This window comes from Engraulis encrasicolus, chromosome 21, assembly GCF_034702125.1.
Source record: "Engraulis encrasicolus isolate BLACKSEA-1 chromosome 21, IST_EnEncr_1.0, whole genome shotgun sequence".
Lineage (NCBI taxonomy): Eukaryota > Metazoa > Chordata > Actinopteri > Clupeiformes > Engraulidae > Engraulis > Engraulis encrasicolus.
In genome coordinates this window covers 6,153,390-6,177,553 of record NC_085877.1, presented here as the reverse complement: position 1 = coordinate 6,177,553, position 24,164 = coordinate 6,153,390, and the positions used below count along the sequence as shown (strand labels likewise).

The window sequence follows — 24,164 nt, the reverse complement described above, 5'->3', positions numbered from 1 at the left end:
GGAGAGGAGAGGAGAGGAGAGGAGAGGGAGAGGGAGAGGGAGAGGGAGAGGGAGAGGGAGAGAAGAGGAGAGGAGAGGAGAGGATGAGAGGGGGAGGAGAGGAGGAGGAGGAGGAGGAGGAGAGGAGAGGAGAGGAGAGGAGAGGAGAGGAGAGGAGAGGAGAGGAGAGGAGAGGGAGAGGAGGAAAAAGACCCAAATTATGGTTGGTGGGTACAAGAGATCCCGTGAAAGCCTCCCTGGAAAGTTTAAGGGGGAGGACTTCAAAATGTCAAGTTTTTTGTTGAGTTATAGGTTGTAATTTATTGTTGTGCATACGGTTAAATTCCTGAAAACTGACTGAATGACGGCAACACTGCGCACTGTATGTTTTGCACAAACAATCAATTGTCTGAACATCTGTCTCCACTGTTTCGCACAATGCCGTGTCTATTCCTGTTGTGGCTTTCCTCTTGTGGGTTACTAATAACTAGATTGACCATTACGTGCTTGCGGTATTGAAATGGACAGTAAGCTGGATATTATTATTATTTTTATTATTATTGTAAAACGGAAAAAACAATGACAACATATTCGTAGAAAAAAAGGAGTTGCGACAACAGTATACCGAATAATGATACACTGTAGATTTTATAGCCCTCAGCATGACCCTGGAACACTGTTTGAGTTACTGCTCCTACATGACATGTTAGTGATGGGACTGAACACAGCACTGCACCACAGTAGCGATTGATGCAAATGATCAATTAATTAATGAATCCTTGATTGACCTCCTTGATTGACTAACAATTAATGGATTAACAATCTAGCAGTGATTTCCCCCAACATCTTAATCACTATATTCCTAGTAGTGGTCTTTTCAATGTGGGCCTGAGTCTGTGTGTGCGTGTGTGCGTGAGAGAGAGAGAGAGAGAGAGAGAGAGAGAGAGAGAGAGAGAGAGAGAGAGAGAGAGAGAGAGAGAGAGAGAGAGAGAGAGAGAGAGAGAGAGAGAGAGATTGCCTGTGTTTGTGGTGCCTGAAGAAATAAACAGCACCATAATCTGGGCCTCCCTCAGCGTTCAAACTGCCACACTACAAATCACCCACCTGCGGTCCACTTCCTCCCTGCGTTTGTTGATACACCTCCCCGACCCCCGCCCCCCAAAACACCCCTCCCCACCCCCACCCCCACCCAACATTCCCCCTCCCCAACTCCCCCACCAATGACCTACTCCCCTTCACCCGCCTCCATCAACATCCCCCCCTATCCCCCACGCCAAGTCCCTCACCAATGACCCACTCCCCTGCGCCCGCCTCCATCAACACACACACACACCAGAAGTCCCCCACCAATGACCCACTCCCCTGCGCCCCACCATTTCATCTGTGGTGTATTTTGTACTGTAATGCAGCCATACAGATACCTGTCTCCCAGAGAGGCCATTACTGTACACTCAGCACCACAGAGCTTCCTGTGCTGATTGTGGAGCAGTGAGGCGGGCTGGATTTATTACCCTGGCGTGCCACGCTCCCTTTTTGATTGGGTATGTCTGTGTGTGTGTGTATGTGTAATTTTCCTCCTTTTGTGCTCCTCTGCTATGGAATCCTTTAATTGTTAACACTCTTCGCTGCTTCGTTTTATGATCTGGCAAAAGTATCAGGGGAAAAAGTTTTGGAGAAACAAGGTTTTTTTTTCCTGCAATACTGAAAAAAGATGAACAGTCAACAAAGACAAGGGGGTTTATAAACAATGTAGTGCTTTCTTCGCAGGCACATGTTCTCGATTGGTGTTGTGTGTGCATGTGTTTGAGGAGGTCTTCACGAAATGGGGCACGTTATTGATGACCAACACACACTGAAATATGACAGCGCCATTACAGACCAAGACCTGCACTTAGCCTGACCTAAAGATAACTGGGAAACTGAAAATCAATATACAAACAAAAAACTGTAGTAATTTATATTACTAGCATGTCTAATTCTAAATCAGGATGAGTCATAGAAACTGTGCTCTGATGTCAAATTGAGCTGGAGGTAAAATAAAAGTCTCCCAAATAGTTTTGGGACAATCATCCAAATATCTTTAGGCAACACAAAAGATATTGTTAATCTGGCTGCATGTAACATTGATTGTAACGTGATGTGACATCTCATATCCTGGGGAATATTTAAAGCACTAGAACTTCAGTACAAACTTTCAGTATTTTGCATTTTCTTCCAACATCTCTACACTTTGAATTAGAATAGGTAGCGTAAGGACTGCAAAAAGCCATGATACTCTACAGTACACGTTGACTAGATGTCCAAATTTCCAGGCAAAATTCCCATTCTCCCTGTTGACATTATTGAGACAGACCGCTAAAAATCCACTTTGTCCCCAATTTTAAAGCAAAACCATTACTTATGACTTTTGACTGTAGAAATTCCTCCGATTTCTCCAGAGCTGGTCACCTGGCACGGTGACAACAATAATCATTCCGTTGCTAGCCACCTTCCCCGTGCCTCCACCACAGAGGTTCTTAAAAGGGGGGAAACATTCTTTTAAGCATGCCCATCCTTCAACCTGCGCAACAATGGTGCTTTGTGCATAATATGGAGCGTTGAAAAATGGTGCCGTGTGCTGCTGGTATGCCCTGAATGTTGACCAGGGGTCTCGTAGGGCGGCGCAATTCCCCGAACCCAGAGTGCTTAAAAACCCAAAGTCGTTTGGATGAGGAGGCGCAGCCCGGTCGGCAGCGGAAGGGGTGATGAAGGTGCGATGGGGAGTCGAGGAGGAGAGAGCAAAGGGGACAAGAGGGGAGGAGAGCGAGGGTCTGTTTTAAGAAGGGCCCTGTGCCCTGCACGCGCTCCGCTCACAGTAGCACATTTGTTTTACAGTTCAGGGTAGAAACATGTTAACAATTAGCCTTGGGGCTCCACACAGGGCGAAACGGGGGATGGGGAGTGGAGACAGAACGGAGGAAAGAAAGAGAAAGAGAACGGGAACGAGAGAGAGAGAGAGAGAGAGAGAGAGAGAGAGAGAGAGAGAGAGAGAGAGAGAGAGAGAGAGAGAGAGAGAGAGTGAGAGAGAGAAGCAGATGGAGTTGAGTGGAGGGTAGTCGACTGACTGCCTGGGCTGACTCCTCCCGAGTGACTCCTCCCCCACTCTCTTCTCGAGCCCTCTCTAATTAAGGAGGCGCTCATCAAAGCTCTCATTAAAAAGCACTCCACTCCCCACGGCTGAGAAAATAAACAGCCATTAGCCCCATCCAACCAGAGAGAGGCCGGAGCGGAGGAGCGTCCGACTGGGGAACCAAGACCAGTTGCAGAATGGGAGAGGGTGAGAAAGTGGGTGAGAGAATGAAAAAAAAACAAAAAAAACAACTGCAATAGTGACAAACGGAATGACAGAATTTTTAGAAGTAGACAGCTGGTAGTCGGATGGACATACTGTACTGTTAGCTGAGCACACTGGGGCCAGGAGTCGGAAATGTTTGCACTTCACTCCTGGGGCCCCAAAAGCCTTGTAATATACAATGTAGAATAATAATATATATTTTCTGTGTTTTTCATGCAAGCGCCACATAAGCATGCAGGCTTCTAGCATGTTGTCCTTAGTTCATGTTTTGGAATTGAAAAGAAGAAAAAAAGAGGACAAGGAGGCTGTAAGGCCAAGGGTAGAGAGAGAGAGAGGAGAGAGAGAGAGGGGAGATTGAGAGGGAGAGAGAGAGAGAGAGAGCAAGGGAGAGAGAGAGAGAGAGAGAGAGAGAGGGAGAGAGAGAGAGAGAGAGAGAGAGAGAGAGAGAGAGAGAGAGAGAGAGAGAGAGAGAGAAAGGGAGGGGGAGAGAGAGAGAGAGAGAGAGAGAGAGAGAGAGAGAGAGAGAGAGAGAGAGAGAGAGGGGAAAGGAATCACAGAGACATGGAAAAGAGAAAAAAAAGAATATGGAAAAGATTCATAAAAGTTGTGGTGAGCGGCTTCTGGCCAGGGTGCATGAGAAAGCAGCCATCTCGGCGAGACGAGGAGTCTCTTCTGGAGCGATGGACGCAAAAAAGGAGGCTCGGCAACAAAACCGTGTCAAGGCCCAGGGCGTCATGTAGCTACGCTAGACACACTCAGCACCCATGCCGACATCCCCTGGGAGGTGGGGGAGGGGAGGTGTGGTTATTGGTGGTGGGGCGTTTGTCCGTTCTTTTGGGTGCCAGGGCTGTTTAGGCAACGCAAACCTGCGGCAGGAGTTTACCGTAGCAACAAGCGAGCGAGGGAGGCCCGATGAGGCCCATAATCAGAGGCAGAGCTGGGGGACGGGGACGACCAGAGACCTGTCACGACCAATCACTCTCAAGCCTGCAGATGCGTGCTGTGACACGGTCAACTCTCCTACATAGAAGGGCTCCCTTTCAAAACATCCATCTTCCCCTCTCTCACACACACATACGCATATACACAAAAAAACACAAACACACACACACACACACACACACACACACACACACACACACACACACACACACACACACACACAAACACACACATACACACACATACACACACATACACACACATACACACACACACACACAGAAGGCAATGGGACATTGTCTGACAATGTTTCCAAGTTTCAGCTTACTGATGCTGGTGTTTGAAGAGAGATAAAAAAAATAACACCGAGTCCCAGACCAACTGGCCAGAGGTGTTTGGACGCCGCAACACGCGCGCACACACACACCCGCGCGCACGCGCACACACACGCACACACACAAGCATGCATGTGAAGAGTTACACAATGCTTCCATGCTCTGGTGAGGACAGCAGGAACATTTGAGAGCCATTTAGAATGGAACCACACGCACATGTAGAAGCTTAAGCATACACAAAGACACACAGAAAGTCACATGAACACAGAAAATCACACACACACACACACACACACACACACACACACACACACACACACACACACACACACACACACACACACACACACACACACACACACACACACACACACACACACACACACACACACACACACGTCACATGCGTGTGTGCACGCGTGCATACACACACACACACGCGCGCGCATGCACACAAAAGTCGCACGCGCACACGCGCACACACGCACACACGCACGCACGCACGCACACACGCACAAAAGCAGAGGGAATCTTGGACGTTCAGGCATCAGCATGGCGTTAGCCTCTGGTTAGAAAACTCGCTTGAGAACACAGACCACATGTGCAGACACACAAACATACAGTGAGTCCAATATGTATTTGATCCCTTGCTGATTTTGTTGGTTTGCCTACTAACAAAGACATGATCAGTCAATAAATGTTGTGGTAATATGTATCCTAATATGGAGAGACAGAATATCAAAAAGAAAATCCAGAAATTAACTGAAGAGAATATATATTAATTTATTTCCATTTCATCGAGCAAAATAAGTATTTGATCCCCTGCCAACTGATTACAGTTCCGGGCCCACAGACCAGATGGGCACTTTCGATCAACTTGTCATCTGAATTAAAGACACCTGTACATACTAACATGCATAAAAGACACATTGAATCAGCAGAATCAGTCCATAGTATGAGTGAATCAGTCACACTCCAACCTCACCAGCATGGGAAAGACCAAAGAGTGGCCAAATGATATCAGGGACAAGATTTTAGACCTGAACAAAGATTAAATGGGCTGCAAAGCCACAAGAAAAAGACCCAGCTGTTGATGCATTTCTTCCAAAATGTGAGGAATACAAAATGACTATCCATCAGCCTGTCTGGGGTTCTATACAAGATTTGACCTTTTGTAGGGATTTGATAATCATGAGAACAGAAAGAAATCACCCTAGAGCTATACGGTATGAACTAGGCAATGATATCAAAGCTACTGACCAAAATCACTGAGAAAACTACTGGTAGCACTTAATGCCACAGAGGTTTAAAATCCTGTAGTGCACACATGGTACCTTTACTTCAGAAGGAACCTGTGCAGTCCCACTTGAGGTTTGCCAACGGACATCAGACTGATTTAGGATATGATAAGGAGGTGCTGTAGTCAGATGAAACCAAAATCAAGATGTTTGGCATTATCACAATTCAATATGTTTTGAGAAAGAGTACTAGTGTCTAGGATCCCAAGAACACCCTCCTCACCATCATGCATGAAAGTGGTATCATTATCGTTTGAGGGTGTGTGTGTGTGGCCAAGGCACAGGACAACTTCACATCGTCAACGAATGGATGGAGGGAGACATGTAATGTGCAATCCTGAGTGCAAACGTCCTTCCCTCCACCACTACACTGAAGGGTGGGCCATTTTTGGATCTCCCAACATGACAATAATACACAACATACAGTCAAAGCAACGAAGGAGTGGCTCAATAAGAAGCATATTAAAGTTGTGAAGTGGCCTAGACAGTCTCCAAATATTAACCCTATAGTAATTCTATGGAGAGAACTGAACCTCCCATTTGCCAAGCTACACCAACAAACTATGCATGNTTTAGAGATAANCTGCAAAGAAAAATGGGCAAAAATATTTCTACTATATGCACAAACATTGTCATCAATTAAAAGAAGCATCTGACCTCAGTTCTAGACAACTAGGGCTTTGCCACAAATCACTTTATCTTCTTTAGCTAGAGGGGTCAAATACTTATTTGCCTAAATTAAATACAAATAAATTAAAATATATTATTTTAAGTTATTTTCTGGAATTTATTTTTGATATTCTGTCTCTCCATGTTTGAATACATATTATCATAAATTTATAGACTGATCATGTTTTTATTAGTGGGCAAACCGGCAAAATCAGAAAGGGATCAAATACATATTGGACTCACTGTAACTCCACAGTGTTCACACTGAGGGCAAACGCAGAGAGGATGGGGAGAGGGAGAGGGGGAAAGGGGAGAGGGGAGAAAGGGAGAGGAGAAGAGATGGATAGAAGGGACCAACTGAGAGTGAGAACTATGTGTATTTGGAAGGCAGAGGAAGGCTTACTTCTGCAGAGTTCTCTGGGTCTATCAAATGAAGAACGCCATGAGTGGTCATCTCAAATTATCATTTTGAGAAGGTCAAAAGTATGAGATGGAAAGAGTATCTACTGTGGTGGACGGAGAGAAAATGCTGCAAAATTGTCAATCACATAGAGGACAATAATGACGTAATGCGTCTTTGCATGAGAGATATGTGCAGATAGCACTCCCTTAATTGAAATTGGTTACGGGGGAGATGAGCAACCAGCACTCTACCGACCTCATTCACAGCGGACACTATTAGTGGCATTGCAAACCTTTCGGTGATGTAAGGTCATTGACCTATTTAGTAGCGTCAGGTGGTGCGTGCAAACACAGCTAATGCCACAATTGTATTAATTCAACAAATTTGTAATTAATGGACACGCAATGAACATGCTTTTTAGATAATCCAGTAAAGACAAACAAATCATTAATGAATACAATGGTGACATTATCTGTGGTGGAACCATGCTCAAAAATTCCAACTAAAAAAGGCAATGATCCTTTTCCCGTTTAAACACATGCTACTGTAGATTAGCTACTTTCCAACCATTTGGATTCATACAAACGCCATCACAAACAATAGCCAAAACCATATCTAACCTAAGGCCTAGGCATGTCCTTAATAAATGCCAGACTGATGGATTGCTTCTTTGCAGCTCAGAACAGAAAAAATCTCCTCAGGATCGAACACACGAATCCAGACTTCCGTCCAAAATGACTTTGGTAATACTCGCATAACAGCCGTCTGACTACCTTCCACGAACTTTGAGAATCATCAGACAACAACCAGGTCTGGCCAACCTCCTGCGGAAGAGCCAATGCACTGTATGCTTGCGTGCTGGCACATCTGCCAAAGCGTGGGCATGGCTAATTCAAGAGCGCGCCCGCACTCACGTAAAAGCCAGAATACACTTTGACAAATGAGGGGCATCAGGTGGACAGATTGATGGTTGGAACACCAACTTCCCACACCTTCCTTCTGGTGTAGAAGACGGTCTAGCCTTTTTTTAAAAATAAAAAGCAGGCAGCCTGAACAAAGAATTCCATTGTATTTTAGTGGACCAATCTTTTACATATGACGACGATGATGATGATGACTACCGTGGATCATTTCATAACATTTATGATGAGAAATGGAGGATTCGGGAGACAAACTAGTCTACCACGGTTATACTGGTTCACCTACTTTCTACAGAAAGGGAGAAGATGTGAAATGTATCTGGAGCCAGAATGCATCTCGTTAATGAGCAACATGCAGAGTGCAGTGTTACGATTGGACAGTCCTCACAAAACGGCATAGCATGATGACTCCAATTGATTTTGTGTAGCATTCTGTAACTTAAGAATAAACTCTACCCATCCCAACGTGTCACATGGTGAAAATGACCGGCCAAACTGACGTTGTACGGATCGTACACATGAAAAGAAAATGAAAAACACTAAAACGGGGGAGCTATTTTGTACACCATCTCATGAGGCCTTGTTGGATTGGAGGAGTACAAACATTTCACACCTGACCAAACATTTGTTTAGAATAATATGGTCCAGCCTCAACTGGACCTACACGAAGAGCCTCAGGCCCTGTTTACAAATACCCGGGTCATTTTAAAAAAACAAGATTTTTTTCCTTTTGCACTTTGTGTCATTTTATGGGTGGGCTCAGGGGGCCTTCAGGCTGGACCACAGGCGCGTGAGGCTAAATGGATTGCACAGCGCTCAGGCTCTCCCGTGTTCCACACGTGGCATGGAGGCTGACTAAAGCAGCTGATTTGAAACCGCACACCCCAAGATTCGACATTCTTCAGCTTGTTTCTCCTTAATTCTTTGTCTATCACTCTCTCTCTCTCCTTTCCTTGCCTGTATATTCCTCTCCCTCAATCTCTTCACCTATTTCTCACACGCTTTCGTGTTGGTCCCTTCATTCCGAGAACATATGCTTGATTTGGTTTTAGTGCACACGACACCGGGAATGCCTAAAGCGCCTTAGGATTCATCGCCATGTGAGGTTTTTAATTTGCTCTCCTTCTTCGCTCTTGGTTGCTTACTGAGGGGGGAGGTGGGAATGGAGAACACAGATGATCTGTACACAGATCACACACCACCATCAAAAAGCACATGTATGCTTTTTTTTACATGCAAGACGAAAACGCTTATCCTCTATTAAAACGGCACAGCATTCAACCAACCGAATTAAAAAATGCAGCGGGAATGCAAAACACGCGGGAATGCAAAACACACGTGCACACACACACACACGTATAACACAGTTCCCTTGACAAGGTTCTCAATCAACAATGCAGTCTGTATGAGATTGACAACCAGGCTTTAGTGTTGGCTTGTGTTACAGTCAGTGGTTGGGTTGGGTGGTTGGTTGATTGTTTGGGGGGGTTAAACCACAACGTGACACCATACTCACCGGCAGAGTGCTGTGCTCTATGGCCTTCCCCTAGAGAAGAGAGAAGGTGAGGAGGGGGTTGAAAACATACATCAAGCCTTCCTTCTTGGGGCCTGCTACATCAGCAAAAGTATCCTACAGTTAAGGTTTTTTAACATAGCCCAAACCCTAAACCAAAACCCTAACCCCCTAGAGGTGCGACTACCGTGCATTGTAAAAGGCGTGGTAGGACAGCTCGCATGGTAGGAAGGCCTAACTGCAGAACTCCAGCATGTGGTGGATGGAGCATCAGTGTCCTGTCCTTGCGGTCTCGCTTATGCGAGTTTTGTGTCGTTCGTGGCCGACAGCGCGCCAAGATGGATTCCCCCTTGATCAGCCTGTGGTTTGGAGGCCCGGGGGTCACGGAGCTGTGTTTGGACAGCACACGGCATTCATAGATTGCTGCGATTACGGGCGACGGGGGTCAGTAACAGCGCAGCGAACTTTTTGAAAAACAAACACGTTCCCATGCATGCATTTACGGGGCCAACGGCGGTGGCGGGTGGCGAGAGGCGAAAACCATAACCTTATCAACACACGGGCCAAATGAGAGGCAGCGTGTTTTTATTTACAGGGGAAAGGTCTTCTAGGAAATGGGGACTGCGGTTTAGTCGTGTGTTTGCGACAGCTTGGCACGTGAGAGAGCAAAGAATTCAGGAGAATTTGGGTGTAATGTCTGTTTGTGTGCCGTTTTTTATCACTCTGTGTGTGTGTGTGTGTGTGTGTGTGTGTGTGTGTGTGTGTGTGTGTGTGTGTGTGTGTGTGTGTGTGTGTGTGTGTGTGTGTGTGTGTGTGTGTGTGTGTGTGTGTGTGTGTGTGTGTGTGTGTGTGTGTGTGTGTGTGTGTCTTGTGCACGCGTACTGGCGTCAGCTCAACAATGCGGGTGCTGTTGTTTCCTGAGTTTCTTCCTGTGTAGCGAGTGTGTGCTGTGCTAGAGTTCAGGCGGGGGCGGGGGCGGGGGTGGGGATGGGTCCAGGGGAGATTGGGTGTTCGCTGCTAGCTGGGGTGGTGTGGTGGTGTGGCGCTGGGCTGGGGTGGTGTGGTGGTGTGGCGCTGGGCTGGGGGGGTGGGGGGGTGTGGTGGTGTGGCGCTGGGCTGGGGTGGTGTGGTGGTGTGGCGCTGGGCTGGGGTGGTGTGGCGCTGGGCTGGGGTGGTGGGGTGGTGTGGTGGTGTGGCGCTGGGCTGGGGTGGTGTGGTGGTGTGGCGCTGGGCTGGGGTGGTGTGGTGGTGTGGCGCTGGGCTGGGGTGGTGGGGTGGTGTGGTGGTGTGGCGCTGGGCTGGGGTGGTGTGGTGGTGTGGTGGTGTGGCGCTGGGCTGGGGTGGTGTGGTGGTGTGGTGGTGTGGCGCTGGGCTGGGGTGGTGTGGTGGTGTGGCGCTGGGCTGGGGTGGTGTGGTGGTGTGGTGGTGTGGCGCTGGGCTGGGGTGGTGTGGTGGTGTGGCGCTGGGCTGGGGTGGTGTGGTGGTGTGGCGTTGGGCTGGGGTGGTGTGGTGGTGGGCTGGGGTCACTACAGATCAAGGGTGCAGATTAGAGGCTGACCCTGGAAGCAGCTTTCACCGCCTCGGCTTTAGAGAGCCTTACAGCAGAGGCCTCGTTTCGCTCGCTGACCTCAGGGACACCTTTGTTCTAACCCCCCCCCCCCCCCCCCCCATACAACACCCCCTCCCTCCCTCCCTCCTCCCCTGTAAAAAAAAAAGAAAAGAAAACATGTAACAAATCCTCTCGCGGTGGCCACAGGGGTCAGTGCCCGGGCAAGGCCGGCTGTGCAAGGCCACGATCTCCGGCGACCCCTCCGGGCCCGAAAAGCCGGCTCCGTTAGCTCCATAGCACCGAGCATGGGGCCCCCGGCGTGGTGCACAAAGCCTCTTGAGCGGGCGCAATCCCCACTTAGCTTCCCCACCGGAGTTCAAGTGCGCAACGCGGCTAATCCCCTCAGAGCAATGGAGTCGATGAGGCCCAGCCGCCCCGAGCCCCCTGGGAAAGGGAACGGCTAGCGGGCTAATGACTTAACCCCCCACAGGCCTTAGTGTTCCCGTGTCCAACAACCACATGGGAATCAGAGCAGATATATTAAGAGTGGATGCAGTGTGGACAGAAAGACAGGTTGGGGGGGGGAGTTGGAAGAAGTGACAGATAGAAAGATAGCGTAAGAGACAGGACGAGAGAATGCAATTGGGGGAAAAGAGGGGAAAAAAGCCCAAAATGGAGCGTGACAAATCCATCAGCACGGGTGTGGGTGTGTGTGTGTGTGTGTGTGTGTGTGTGTGTGTGTGTGTGTGTGTGTGTGTGTGTGTGTGTGTGGTTAGACGCTCACAGGCAAGTGGGTGAAGACGGCGAAGGTGCTGCAGAGGAATGCGATGAGGTCACTCAGGTAGTCGCTGGCCTGCCCCGCCCCCTGGGCTGCCATCCAATCGTAATCGGCCAGCTGCAGGAACTGGTCGATCTTCTGGTTGAGCTTAGTGTAGATCTCCTCCTCAGCCGCATGCCGCGCATCCTACAAGGAGGAAGGCACAGAGAGAGAGAGAGAGAGAGAGAGAGAGAGAGAGAGAGAGAGAGAGAGAGAGAGAGAGAGAGAGAGAGAGAGAGAGAGAGAGAGAGAATGAGAGAATGAGAGAATGAGAGAGAGAGAGAATGAGATTGCAAGTGTGCAAGCACTTACTGGATTTGCCTGCATAAGAGACCGGTTGGAATTATTTCAGACAGACAGAAGGACAGACAGACAGACAGAAAGACAGACAGACAGACAGACAGACAGACAGACAGACAGACAAAAAAACTCATGTCACATTCACATCCTGACATGGGGGTGCCCGGGGTCACGGACAGGGCCTACTACGGTACCTTGAAGGTTGAGGTGCCGTAGAGTTTGGTGGCGTTCATGTTGTCGTGGGGGACGTTGGTGATGTAGGAGATGAACTCCTCCAAATTCTGGCAGGACTGCTCCAGGTGTGAAGTGTTGATGATGATCTGGACCAGCTGAGGTTGGAGAAACAAAAACAAACACCACGATCCAACATGTCAGATGACCAACAATCATGGTTGAAGGTAGAAAAAGAAAACAAAGTAAAAAATGGTGCTATGGACAAACATGTAACTTCATGACTGATAAATATGATTTTCATACCATGAATTGATCAACACATGTAGATGCCTTTAGCTGCAATGTTATACTGTATACATATATTTTTTTAAGTACAATCAAACATTATTGTCTTTATCGTCTGTTGCCATTATTATCTTGAAATGTCCATGTGGGCATTATGTGTATGTATGTAGACTACTTGACACCTTAATTTCCCCCGGGGATCAATAAAGTTATTCTACTCTTCTCTACCCTATTGCTATGCTTACTGAAAGATAACCAGTTTCTTTGTAATGATTTAAGTGGTCACTCAAATGGGTGGATTTGCAACTCTGTTAATTTACTTTACTTCAGATGGGGTTACAGTGTGCTTTTTGTATGGATTCCATGACTACCTTCTTTCCAAGGCACGCACGCAAATACGCAACAGAGGTCACCCCCTCAACAGGGACTTGAAGCCGTTGAAAGGCAGGAAATGTGTCAACATGGCAAAAGGCTCTTGTGCTTTAAGTGGTTTGGTGGAAACATTGGTTCCGTCGATGTGTAATAACACAACAATCTGTGTCCCCATGGTGACCTTCTGGGGCCAAACTGACAAGCGAGAGCCCTGCATGAAGCCTTCACAGTGTGCCTAAACACACACACACACACACACACATGCACAAACACATACACTCACACACACGCGCACACACACACACACACACACACACGCGCGCGCACGAGCACGCACGCTCTCCCCGCTTCAGTGGCACCCAGCTGAACTCCATATCTGGAGTCTGCAAGGTTGTAAACAAAAGTCCATAAAAGCGGGGTCAGGCAGACTAAACACTCTTCTGAGGCAGAGACAGTGAGAGTTAAGGCCCGGAGCGCAGAGCAGGGGCATCCAGAGGCTACTGGCTCCTGAGAGGTAGAGTAGGTGTCAGGACTCGGAACAGCTCGCTACGGGACACTGGGATCGGGGGAAACTCTGTTGCGGTGAGACAGTTGGGAATGCTGGAAGGGGAATGGAATGGAACTGGAATGCTTTCCTGGACCAGTCAAAAAAGGGGTTGGGAAGTTACCATTTGGGAAACTGGTTGGAGGAGGCAGGCTTGGTGTTATTGTGTGGACTAAAATAAATGGGTGATGAGAAGGTGTTCATAGGAGCATTGAGAACGTAGGATTTCCAGCTGGTAACTTCTCCAAATGACCTCAATATCCAAGCAGTTGAGGGACCACTGGAAATGGAATGTCTTGGAATGCTGTTCTGGACAGGCCTAAGGGTTTGGAAGTTAGAATTTGGGAAACTGGTAGATAGTGTTCAGCTGAAGAGTTGGTAGAGCGCTACTAGTGTCCCTCAAAACCAAATGGTGCTCTTGGATGGGGTTCAATGTTTAAAAAAGACTGAAGGAAAAAATCCTTGGTCCAAGCCCTTCAGTTGGTTAATGTAGTAAAAAACAAACTTTATTTAAAGGGCAAATGCATTAAAAAACGTCAACGCGTTTCGGCACTGTGGCTCTCATCAGGGCGTTGGTGTTTTCCTTCTGGTAGACAGTGTTTTGGGGTCCTGTATGGGCTTTTAAAATAAATGATAAGGATAAGGTGTCCCTAAGAGCACTGGAAGGCAAAAGTTGTCAGCTGGTACCTTCTCCAGATTACCTCAGATCCTGGGAATTAGCTGGGAATGTAGCTGGGAATGTCTTTGAATGCTTTCCGGAAAGGCCAAAGGGGTTGGAAAGTTAGGATATATGAAAGTGGTGGTTTAGATAGGGTTAAGATATTTAAAAGACGTGTGGCCTTTAAAAGTAGTGATGAGGAAGCTGGCACCTGCTTCCAATGATCTCACAACCAAGCACATCGTCCCATCCCAGTCGCTAACCCAAGCCTCACCACATAAAACACACTCACCTCTGCTAGGCCTACATTCTTCTTCTTGATGGCGTACTGAAGGCAGTTGCTGAGAGTCCTTGTGAGCAGCAGGTTAGTGGATTTGCGGATCATGTCGTCCACCTCTGTAGAGCTGGGAGAAGAAAACATTTGATAAAATTTAGATCTTTAAATCTCTCATACCCATTTGCAAGTACTGTATGTAGAATCTCTCGCTCTCTCTCGCTCTCTCTCGCTCTCTCTCGCTCTCTCTCGCTCTCTCTCCCTCTCTCTCGCTCTCTCTCCTTCTGTTTCCACTTCTCCCTTTCTCTCCCTTTCTTTCACACACACAAAATCCATTTACCATTGTGCCATGTGCCTGTCACTATCCAGTTCCTACTGTCCCTTGAGTGAAAGGGATAAAAGATCACCAAAGTCACAGTTTCCTTTTGAGCTTAAGGTCTGGAGAAAAGGTGGCCTTTGAAAATGGCTGCAAAAGAGCAGGGTTAACCATTTCCTCATCCTCTCTCTTCCCTTCTCTTGTCTCCTCTCCCTTTGTGGAGCTTAGGAAATGTTCAACTGAAGCTAATTCACCGCTAATGTCCCAAGTCGGATGGGCGGCCAGCCTCCTGGACAGGGACCCAGACTGAGTGATGGGAGTACAATAAGGACAGAAAGGGAGGAGGGGAAAGAGGAGAGGGGGAGAGGGGGTGAGAGAGGAGAGGGGTGGGGGGGGGGTAGGGGGAGAAAGACCAATGTTGACAGTTGTGGAGATCCACGCAGCGCAGTGGTTCTCCTCTCAAAGGCAAACAAACACATTCCTGCTAAATTGCTAAATTACCTCTCGAATGTTATTGAGAGAGAGAGAGAGAGAGAGAGAGAGAGAGAGAGAGAGAGAGAGAGAGAGAGAGAGAGAGAGAGAGAGAGAGAGAGAGAGAGAGAGAGAGAGAGAGAGAGAGAGAAATAAAGAGAGGGAGAGAAGTCAGACAAATATTTGCTGGGAGGACAAGACAAGAGCTCCCTGTACAGTGACAATCATGGCCCCTCAGAGCAGAAATAGGCAGAGTGATGAGCAGGGCAAACGTAAGGATCAAATTCACAAACACAAACAGTGGCCTTACGCTGCTGGCTTTGAAAAATGGACACTACTGTCCTTTGTATCTCAACACCAAAACAAACTCACATGTGCTAAACAGACACGTGCAAACACGTGGGTGCACACACACGCACATCCACAAGCATACTGTACATGCACCTCTCCCACACCCATACGCAAACACACACCCATACACGTACGCACGCACGCACGCACGCACAGACACGCCTCACTTATACGAGCACACACACACACACACACGCACACATACTGTATGCACCTCTCCTACATCCATACGTACACATACGCAAACACACGCACACACGTACGCAGTATGCACACACACACGCGCGCGCAGACACGCCTCACGTATACGAGCACACACATGCACACAGACACGCACGCTCCATTGGGAAGTCTAGACGAGTATGGGGGCGGTAGAGGCCCCAGTGGCAGGGCTCGGCTGACTGCTCCATTTGGCAGGGCCTCCGACAGCTTTTGATGGGTCCAGGACAAAGTAATCTGAAAGGGACCCCCCATCCAATACATACAATGTAATGAAAACCCAAATTTGGGTCCTCCATCTCCCTGGGCCCGGGACAACTGATCCCTTTGTCCCCCACCCTGTCGGCTTCACTGCCATTTGGCATTGGCAGGCATGACTGCAGCCATGAGATCATGGAGACACACGTCACCCTGTTTTCCTCCGCCATCCGTGCTGAACCCAAGGTCATTAAAGGTCGGCTCAGGGAGAGATTGATGGAGTCAAACTCCGAAGAAGAAAATAAATGATGCAGGGCCTACAAAACCCACGAAAAAACAGGCTGTTGGTAAGCTCGACGGCAACCCGCCCAAGGACCCGTTCACGAGCTACAAACACAGCTGTATAACTGTTTGTTTAGTATTCTGTACACATGTAAGAGTTTAAAACAAACAACATTTAAACAGTTATCATCACCAGAGACTCAATTAAAACAAAAAAACCCTCCACAGCTCGGTTAACACCCGTTAATACAAAGGGAACTGTTGCGAAAGAACCAAAAAAACTAAACACATCAAACGACTACGTGAAAAAGAATACACATTCGTGATACTACTGGGTCAGTTTCTGATTGGCTTCTGCAGGAGATGCAGGGATTATCCAAGGATGTGACCAAGAGATTCTTGGGGGGAAAGGAGAGCAGTTGAGGAGGGGTGCAGGAAAAGGGGTGCAGGAGTGTTGTGGCCAGGAAGGAAAGGAAATCAGGAGAGCAATTTGGCTGATTAAAGAGAGAAAAAAAGGCAGGACGGAGGGATGAGGGGTAGGCGGAGGAGTGTGGAGAAGGTGGTGGTGGTGGTGGAATAGGCGGCTGTGGTGGTTGGAACGGAACTCAGGATGGATGGATCCTATTGTGAGGCACCTCTCTCCTCCGTTTATTCATGCAGGCAGTTTAGAGGCCAGCCTGATTAACAACTGATTCCTTGCAGGAGAGGGGGAATACACTGACATCTAAATATTTCCAGGATCAGAGCATTTACAAAACAATCTTCAATAACACAACTGTTGGAGATGCTGGACTTTTTTGAGGAGCATGGAGGCACCACGCCACTTGGATGTGGACTCTTCTGGGAAGAGGCAAGTCTTTGTTTGCCGATGTCAAGGCATGTCAATGGAAGAATGATCAGGGCCTGTGGTAGTGCCCAGTTAGTAGTGCTGTTGGTATCTTGAAATGTTAACACCATATCCCCCAAAAAGCATAATGGCCCTTTTTAAACATGAACTGAGAAGTTCAAAGTTCACACATGCATAAGTTGAAAGGAGAGACGAAACGGGCGATGAGATTGAGCAGAGGAAATTCCTGAATTCCAGCGAGTCGACACCACCTGCGCTCCAGTTCTGTAGTGGAGTTCTCTTGTTCTCTGGTTTTCTCTCTCGCTCTCCACCATTCCCCCCACCCCAACTCCATCCAAGCTCCACTCCTCTATCCAGCAAAGGCACCTCTCATCTCCGCACAGAATCCGGTGCAAACCGCAAAGGCCCGACTGTCTCCTGTGAACGTGGGCCTTTGTAGTATGCAGCCCTGCTCCCTGTCTCCTTTGGTCTGTCACTCACAGGTTTCCGTTTCCGATAACCACAGTGTTTTTTCCAACTTCCCCACCACCCACCATTCCACCACCCGTCCTCCTGTCTCTCCAAGGCTCCCCTACCCCACCTTGTCCACACAGACCAGACCACTGCCTTTTGGTAGCCTACATCTGGAGCAGTCTGATGGCCCTCCTTTGCTTTCTACTCCCAGAAGACCCAAACACTAATTTTTCACAGAGTCTAATTAAGACATGGAGGAAAATCGTAATACTGTATGTTTATTGTGGTCACATGCGCTGGAGATTCCTCATCCTTTTGTGGGGCTGGGGGGCCTTGATACTTCTCTGAGCCCAGTCTGACTCTTTGCACTCTACACACCATACCAAAATGAAAGAGGCCTCGGTGGAAAGTTCTGAAAGGCAATGCTCTTGAAGGAGTCACTTAAGTGAAATTCCACTAAGGACACCCCCCACACAATCCTCACAAAACAGATGGATTGTGTGTACTCCTGATACAATATATTTATCTCAAACGCTGTATTGCTCACTGACACAGACCTCCATACACCGTACTCAAAGCCAAACACTATTTCATATATCAATACATCCAAGATTTGTCTGGAAGTAGGGGAGACATCATATTTTAGAGGGAAAAAAACTAGGTCAATGATCAGTGGCGTAACAAAGGTTAAAAAATGTGCTGTGGTCATTAATCCTTCCTGACTGCCTCCTACCTAGACTTGTCTTATTTCCTCATCTGGTAATTGAACCATCAAAATCATTGCTGAAATAACAAAGAAGTCACTGGGCAAAAAAAAAAAACCTGAATGAAAAAGACCTCTTAAAAGTCAGCACAGGAAGTCTGGACAACAGAGGAAATCTGGGAGCAGCGAGTGGTTTAAGGTTGCTAATATCCCAGCACCTTCTCAAGGTCTCGCTTTGACACAACCCGCCAACGGTAACCCCTATAACCCCTTGGCTACCACCACCGCCAGACCCCCCACACCCCCACCCCCTCCCTTCCTTAACCTGAACAGTCTCCCCACACCACCCCACCAAAATCAAGATCAGACAGCCAACCAGATGCTCCACCCTTCTGGAGAGGTAACCAGACCTGACGCACACCTCCCAGAACACACATGACAAGCACGACTTCAAACACTCAAAAACCTGAATCTGTTCCGAAATCAGCCAATCAGAGGAATACTTCGCTTTTTGCGCAGACACATAATCCCCCACATCATGTCTACCAAAAGGAAGGGGCTCAACACAGAAGTTTAAAAAAACTTTGTCATCGATACTACCGGCCCACGAAATCTGACCTTGACATTCGTGACCCCTTCGAGTCCTAATTTGCAGGGGCACACGGAAAGGATCAACTTCACTAGAACCCATTTGAGAACCCTCTCGGATAGCTATCTATATTCATGCATGCGTGTGTTAGAGGGCTAGCAGATATTGTAAGGCATAAAAGATAGCCACAAGAATGCAACATGTTGTGTGTCAAAATTGAGCTAAATAAGTTGGACCAAAAGAAAAACAAAATGCACTATACATTTGGATGTGCATGCGGGGACAGGAGTTATTGTATATGTATGCAAATAATAACTTACTGGAAGAGTAATCATTTACTGGAAAAGTTAGACGGCTTTGTGAAAGGCGAGGCAAAGACCGGACACTATACAGTGAAATATGTAGAGTTGCAGAAGACACACCACTTCTGTGGACATGTAAAATGGCCTATATTGGCAAAGAACAAAAACACCAGCAGTCATCCCTCTTCTAAATCTCCTTTGGCTTTCAGAGACTAGTGTACCTGGACAAATCATTAAGAGGTAGGAAGCCTGGTGTGCGGAGGAGTCTGCCATCACTAAAGTATGGTGGTGGTGGTGGTGATGTAAGGGGAGCTTCATCTTTAAAGGGCAGTAGGAAAGCATACAGCAGGGTGGGACACAAAACCAAACTCAGGTGTTGACAACAAGCCCACAACGGATGTGTGTGTGCGCCTTTGATACAGAAAGATGGGGGAGTGAGAGTGTGAGATTGTGAGAGGCAGAGCGAGAAATTGAGAGAGAGACAGAGAGAGAGAGACAGAGAGAGAGACAAAGACAGAGACGAAGAGAGAGACAAAGACAAAGACAGAGACATCTACCTGAGATGAAGATCTTCTGAATACTTCAGACAGGCATAGATGAACTCCTTCAGCTGACAGTAGACTTTGGGCACAAATTCTGAGAACGGCAACTTCTTGGGGAAAGGAATCTAGAGGACACAAGAGCAAATAGTGAGACACTGTAAAACTTCACACACATTGCAATATTCAATGTCATTTAAGAAGACTAGACACTATCAGTGTTGCCAGATTGGGCATTTACCCACCCAATTGGGCTACTTGGGACAGCCGTCTGCAGGTAAAAACGGTAAATAACACAGCCATTGGGCGGGTTTCTCTGTATTTTTATGTCCATAGAAATCAATACATTTTGGTTGAAATTGGATGGAATTTAGCGCCTCCACTTTGAGTTTTTGAGCAACGTTAGAGCGGGAAATGACCAGATACATCTAGCAACACTGGACACTATTCATCAGCCTGCCCTTGAAGGCACCTTGTCCAGCTCTGGGTCCTGGACGGGGAAGTGACTTGTGATGCTGTGATACTCCTCTGGAGAAGCCACGGGAATGGGGCTGTAGTTGTCCTGGTCCAGGATTTGTCTAAGAGGCGACAGGGGAAAACAAAAATACTTTTCAAGTGTCTTTTGAACAATGATGGGTAACGCAAAACAAGCAAAGCTGCAGAGGGAAAAAATAACTATGTTATGTTGAAATTGCAGGTGAAAACGAGCAAAACAAAGCCATGACAAAAATAAGGAAGACAGCAGAGAGTAGACCACTTAAACTTCACATGAATTTGTGCGTGTGTGTGTGTGTGTGTGTGTGTGTGTGTGCACGCGTGTGTGTTTGTGTGTTCGCGTTCATCTCATGCGTTTCTTCAACATTCCATTTGTTTTTCCGGGCCGTACAAATTCCAAAGACTCCTTCTTGGCCAGGACCCGGCCCTAGATTCTCCCACCGGGAATGGACGAGGATTTGCAACAAGGTCAGAGCCGCGTTCCCATCCTGCCTGTCCCCCCTCAGCCCATTCCGGACACGTTAGTCGTCCCGGCCGCGCTCCTCTGACTCAAGACTTTGATGTGCCCTGGCTTAGCAACAATGGGCTGGCATTTCCCTGACTTTCCTGGTCCAAGTTTAACAGGGTTAAGAAAGTCACAGAAAATAAAAAAAACACGCGAAAGAAGGTGTTTCAAGAGAAGTTTGTTTCTCCTTTGAGGATACCCAACAATTGTTTTGTTTCTGTGGTCTGACGATAAAAGTGTACACAATTGTACGTCTCGTGGGGCTTTTTGTGGTCTGAATAGTGGTTATCGATTTACCAGGAAGGGAACACATTTATGATATTTTTCAAAATGGTGATGGTGGGAATGGAGCATATCACAATAAGGAAAACAAGGCAGCCTTTATCTCAGACTTTTGACCTTAACCCACCTGAAGGTCAAGGCCCATCTCTTCAGCAGGATCTCGCCATACTGCTCTCTCATCTCCAGTAGCATGTCAAACAGTTGGTTTACCGTGAAACCGTAACCCTTCAAACCGAGAAGAAAGCTTGAGGTGAAATGTTGATCACAAAAAAACACACAATCATTTAACAAGTGCACATTTAAGGCATTTAAAGCACATTCAGGCTAAGAATGCAGTAGTACGCACTCATCTCCGTATGTACTGTATGTATGAATTCGTTGTAACCATTCACTCAATCAGCTGGTTCCAATACCAGATCGAATAGAATAGAATAGAATAGAATAGAATAGAATAGAATAGAATAGAATAGAATGCCTTTGTTGCCATTATACAAGAGTACACTGAGATTTAAAGCTTCACCATAAAGTGCACACATAAACAAACATAGGAAATATATTGAAGAGTTCAGATGCAAAACCCCCTAACTCCATTTCTGAAGACCTGCACTTCTATATTTTTAGAGAACCCCGTTGTTGGTTTGGTTTACATTCATGTACTTGACAATACATATAAATAGTTATATTACATAAATAAAATAAAAAATATGCAATTTTGATAGCTTTGTATTAAATAAAAATGAATTAAGATTATTTTCTGAAAAGGCACTTAGGGGGTTTTGCATCCAAACTCTTATTATGTACAATAAAAATTAATATAAAGCAACTGACATCCGGTCACATGTACTGGTGTAGTGCAAATGACATTTGCACTGTTTTATCATAGCTATCTGTAAACTATGACAATGTACAGTGCTCAGACTGAAGAAGATGTCTAAGAACAGATTAACTTTGCATTCTTAGCAGCACTGTGGTGGTGGTGACTTTGTCAGATGATGAATTAACAAATTCATTTTGACTATGTGTGGAGAGTCTGTATTACTAGACAGTAACCTCTGAATCCAGGAAGCCCATTATTGAGAATACACTAGAGGACCTTCCATGACACCAGTATGACGACCCATACCTGTAATGTGTCTGCGAAAAGCACAATGAGGTTCTTCAGATCCAGCACCAAGTCAGGATCAGTGCAGTATGACTGAGAGGGGGAAAGACAGGAACAAAAAGACAACCAAACTCAACATCTTGTTTTGAAGGAAAAGATCTTCTTCTCACAGTAAGTATGGTGGTGATGATGTGGCATATACTGTGCTGGGGCTCAGGACCTCTGCAAGATTCTGTAAAACAGACCCTGAGTGGGAACTGTCAGTTCTCACACAATGACATCAGTTGTTGTAGGATGCATTTTTTTTTCGCGCTCTGTTACTAAACTAAATAATGCCAAACTGTGCCAAGACCAGACACATCCCTACCACAAACCTGTCAGTGAAATGTTTTTGCACATTTATTTTAGTTTTGACACAGAAGTGGTTAAAAGCGGTGTGCTATGCATTTCTAAGGCATCTGCAGATGCCATGTTGGAGCTGGGAGAGGGGACGTACCGAGTGTGTGCGCAGGGCTGCGATGGTCTTGGAGAGAGCCATTTCCCAAAGCTCCTCCACGTATGCCCTGTTCACCAGGCCCTGAGTCGTGTGCAGAACGTGGTCTTCCACAACAAAGAACCTGTTAGAGGTGGGGAGAGAGAGAGAGAGAGAGAGAGAGAGAGAGAGAGAGAGAGAGAGAGAGAGAGAGAGAGAGAGAGAGAGAGAGAGAGAGAGAGAGAGAGAGAGAGAGAGAGAGACAGAGACAGACAGAGAGCAGAGAGGAGAGAGAGAGAGAGAGAGAGAGAGAGAGAGAGAGAGAGAGAGAGAGAGAGAGAGAGAGAGAGAGAGAGAGAGAGAGAGAAATGAAAAACATACTAAAAGAGGTCAATGCAGAACACAATGAATACCATGCAATAGATCAAAGATATGACATTTTATTGCATCAGCTCACAGAAAAAAGAGGAGGTAGTGTCGCTTGTATATTATTATTTTTCCCCCTTTTTTGTACAGCTACAGAGAGAGGCCAATGTCCAGAAGCGAATTCCTCATGTGTGTCAACATACTTGGCCAAAAAATATTGATTCTGATTCTGATTATGCAGAGGGAAAAACACAAACCCTGTGATAGGGACATGCACTCCAGGCACCGTTACCCAGGCAGGCGTCACCAAGCAGGCGCGTGTTTGGTGGTGGTGGTGGTGGCATGTCACCCGTCAGGGCCCTTCCCCTTTGCAGTGGCAATGCCATGGGAGTGTTTGACGAGAAGCCAGAGCCAGATGTGGGAGAATCCCCCTCTCCCGATATCCCCCCTGACATTCCCCATCCAGACAGTCAGAAAAACACAGATCTGTCATGTCCCATCCCACTAAAACCGTAAATCCACCCAGAGCACCTCTCTCTCTCTGACAGGCCGGATTTGGGTGCGCCAGGGGAAGAGCTTGAGCAGGACACAACTGAACTGTGGGGACTTTTCAACAAGGGAGTCTTTTGGACTTTCAATAGGATTCCCTCAAGTGATTTCACATGCTAACTTGGAGAGTAAAAAAAAAAACTCAAGCAAGAACCTTCTGAGTTTTCTGTTTTGTTTTGTTTTTTTTTTGGGGGGGGATGAGTTGGGAGGGAGATGGGGAAGGATAGGCAAATGACCCGGGCCGGAATCGAACCCGGGTCACCGGCGCAGCAGTGCAATGCCACGGCTGGGCCCTTCTGAGTTTATTTTGAGCATTTATGGCCGGTCTGCTTCCTACAGTAACTGAGGTGGTGCAAATATTAAACAAGATTCTAAGAGGGAGACATCCAAGGCTTAGTTATTTTTCTGTCTGATTGGTAACTAATACTTTATTTATACTGTAGTGTATTCTCTTTTTGCTTTTTTTTTGCTATGATTTATATTTGGGGCTTTATGACTTTACCTTTGACAGGACCGTAAGGAGAGTGACTGGAAACGAGTGTGGGGGAGGGAGATGAGGGAGGACGGGGGATATGACCTCGTACCAGAAGCGAACCTGGGTCCCCGGGACAACAGCACGGTACCCTAGCTGCCTGGGTCAAGGTCTCTTAATAGTTTATTATTACACCAATATTAATGCCAGCAGTAACAGAGCAGTACAGACACAAAGTCTTGGATGTGCTCTAGAAGGAGAGACCACAAGAAGATTTCTAGTCAT

General features: G+C 47.0%; 1 protein-coding gene across 2 annotated transcripts in view; it reads right to left on the bottom strand.

Annotated features, from left to right (window-relative positions):
* exoc6b (exocyst complex component 6B) overlaps window positions 1–24,164 on the bottom strand; it is a 111,027-nt gene that overhangs the window by 39,948 nt on the left and 46,915 nt on the right. Inside the window, exons 11-19 of one of the 2 annotated variants that reach the window (XM_063187350.1) lie at window positions 22,517–22,637; window positions 22,042–22,113; window positions 21,046–21,143; window positions 20,109–20,214; window positions 19,655–19,764; window positions 14,385–14,496; window positions 12,254–12,388; window positions 11,727–11,906; window positions 9,397–9,426 (exon numbers count right to left, since the gene is read on the bottom strand). In XM_063187350.1, coding sequence (XP_063043420.1) covers window positions 9,397–9,426; window positions 11,727–11,906; window positions 12,254–12,388; window positions 14,385–14,496; window positions 19,655–19,764; window positions 20,109–20,214; window positions 21,046–21,143; window positions 22,042–22,113; window positions 22,517–22,637 — 964 coding nt within the window. The remainder of the gene's footprint in view (window positions 1–9,396; window positions 9,427–11,726; window positions 11,907–12,253; window positions 12,389–14,384; window positions 14,497–19,654; window positions 19,765–20,108; window positions 20,215–21,045; window positions 21,144–22,041; window positions 22,114–22,516; window positions 22,638–24,164) is intronic. The other variant, XM_063187351.1, reaches the window with a different exon arrangement.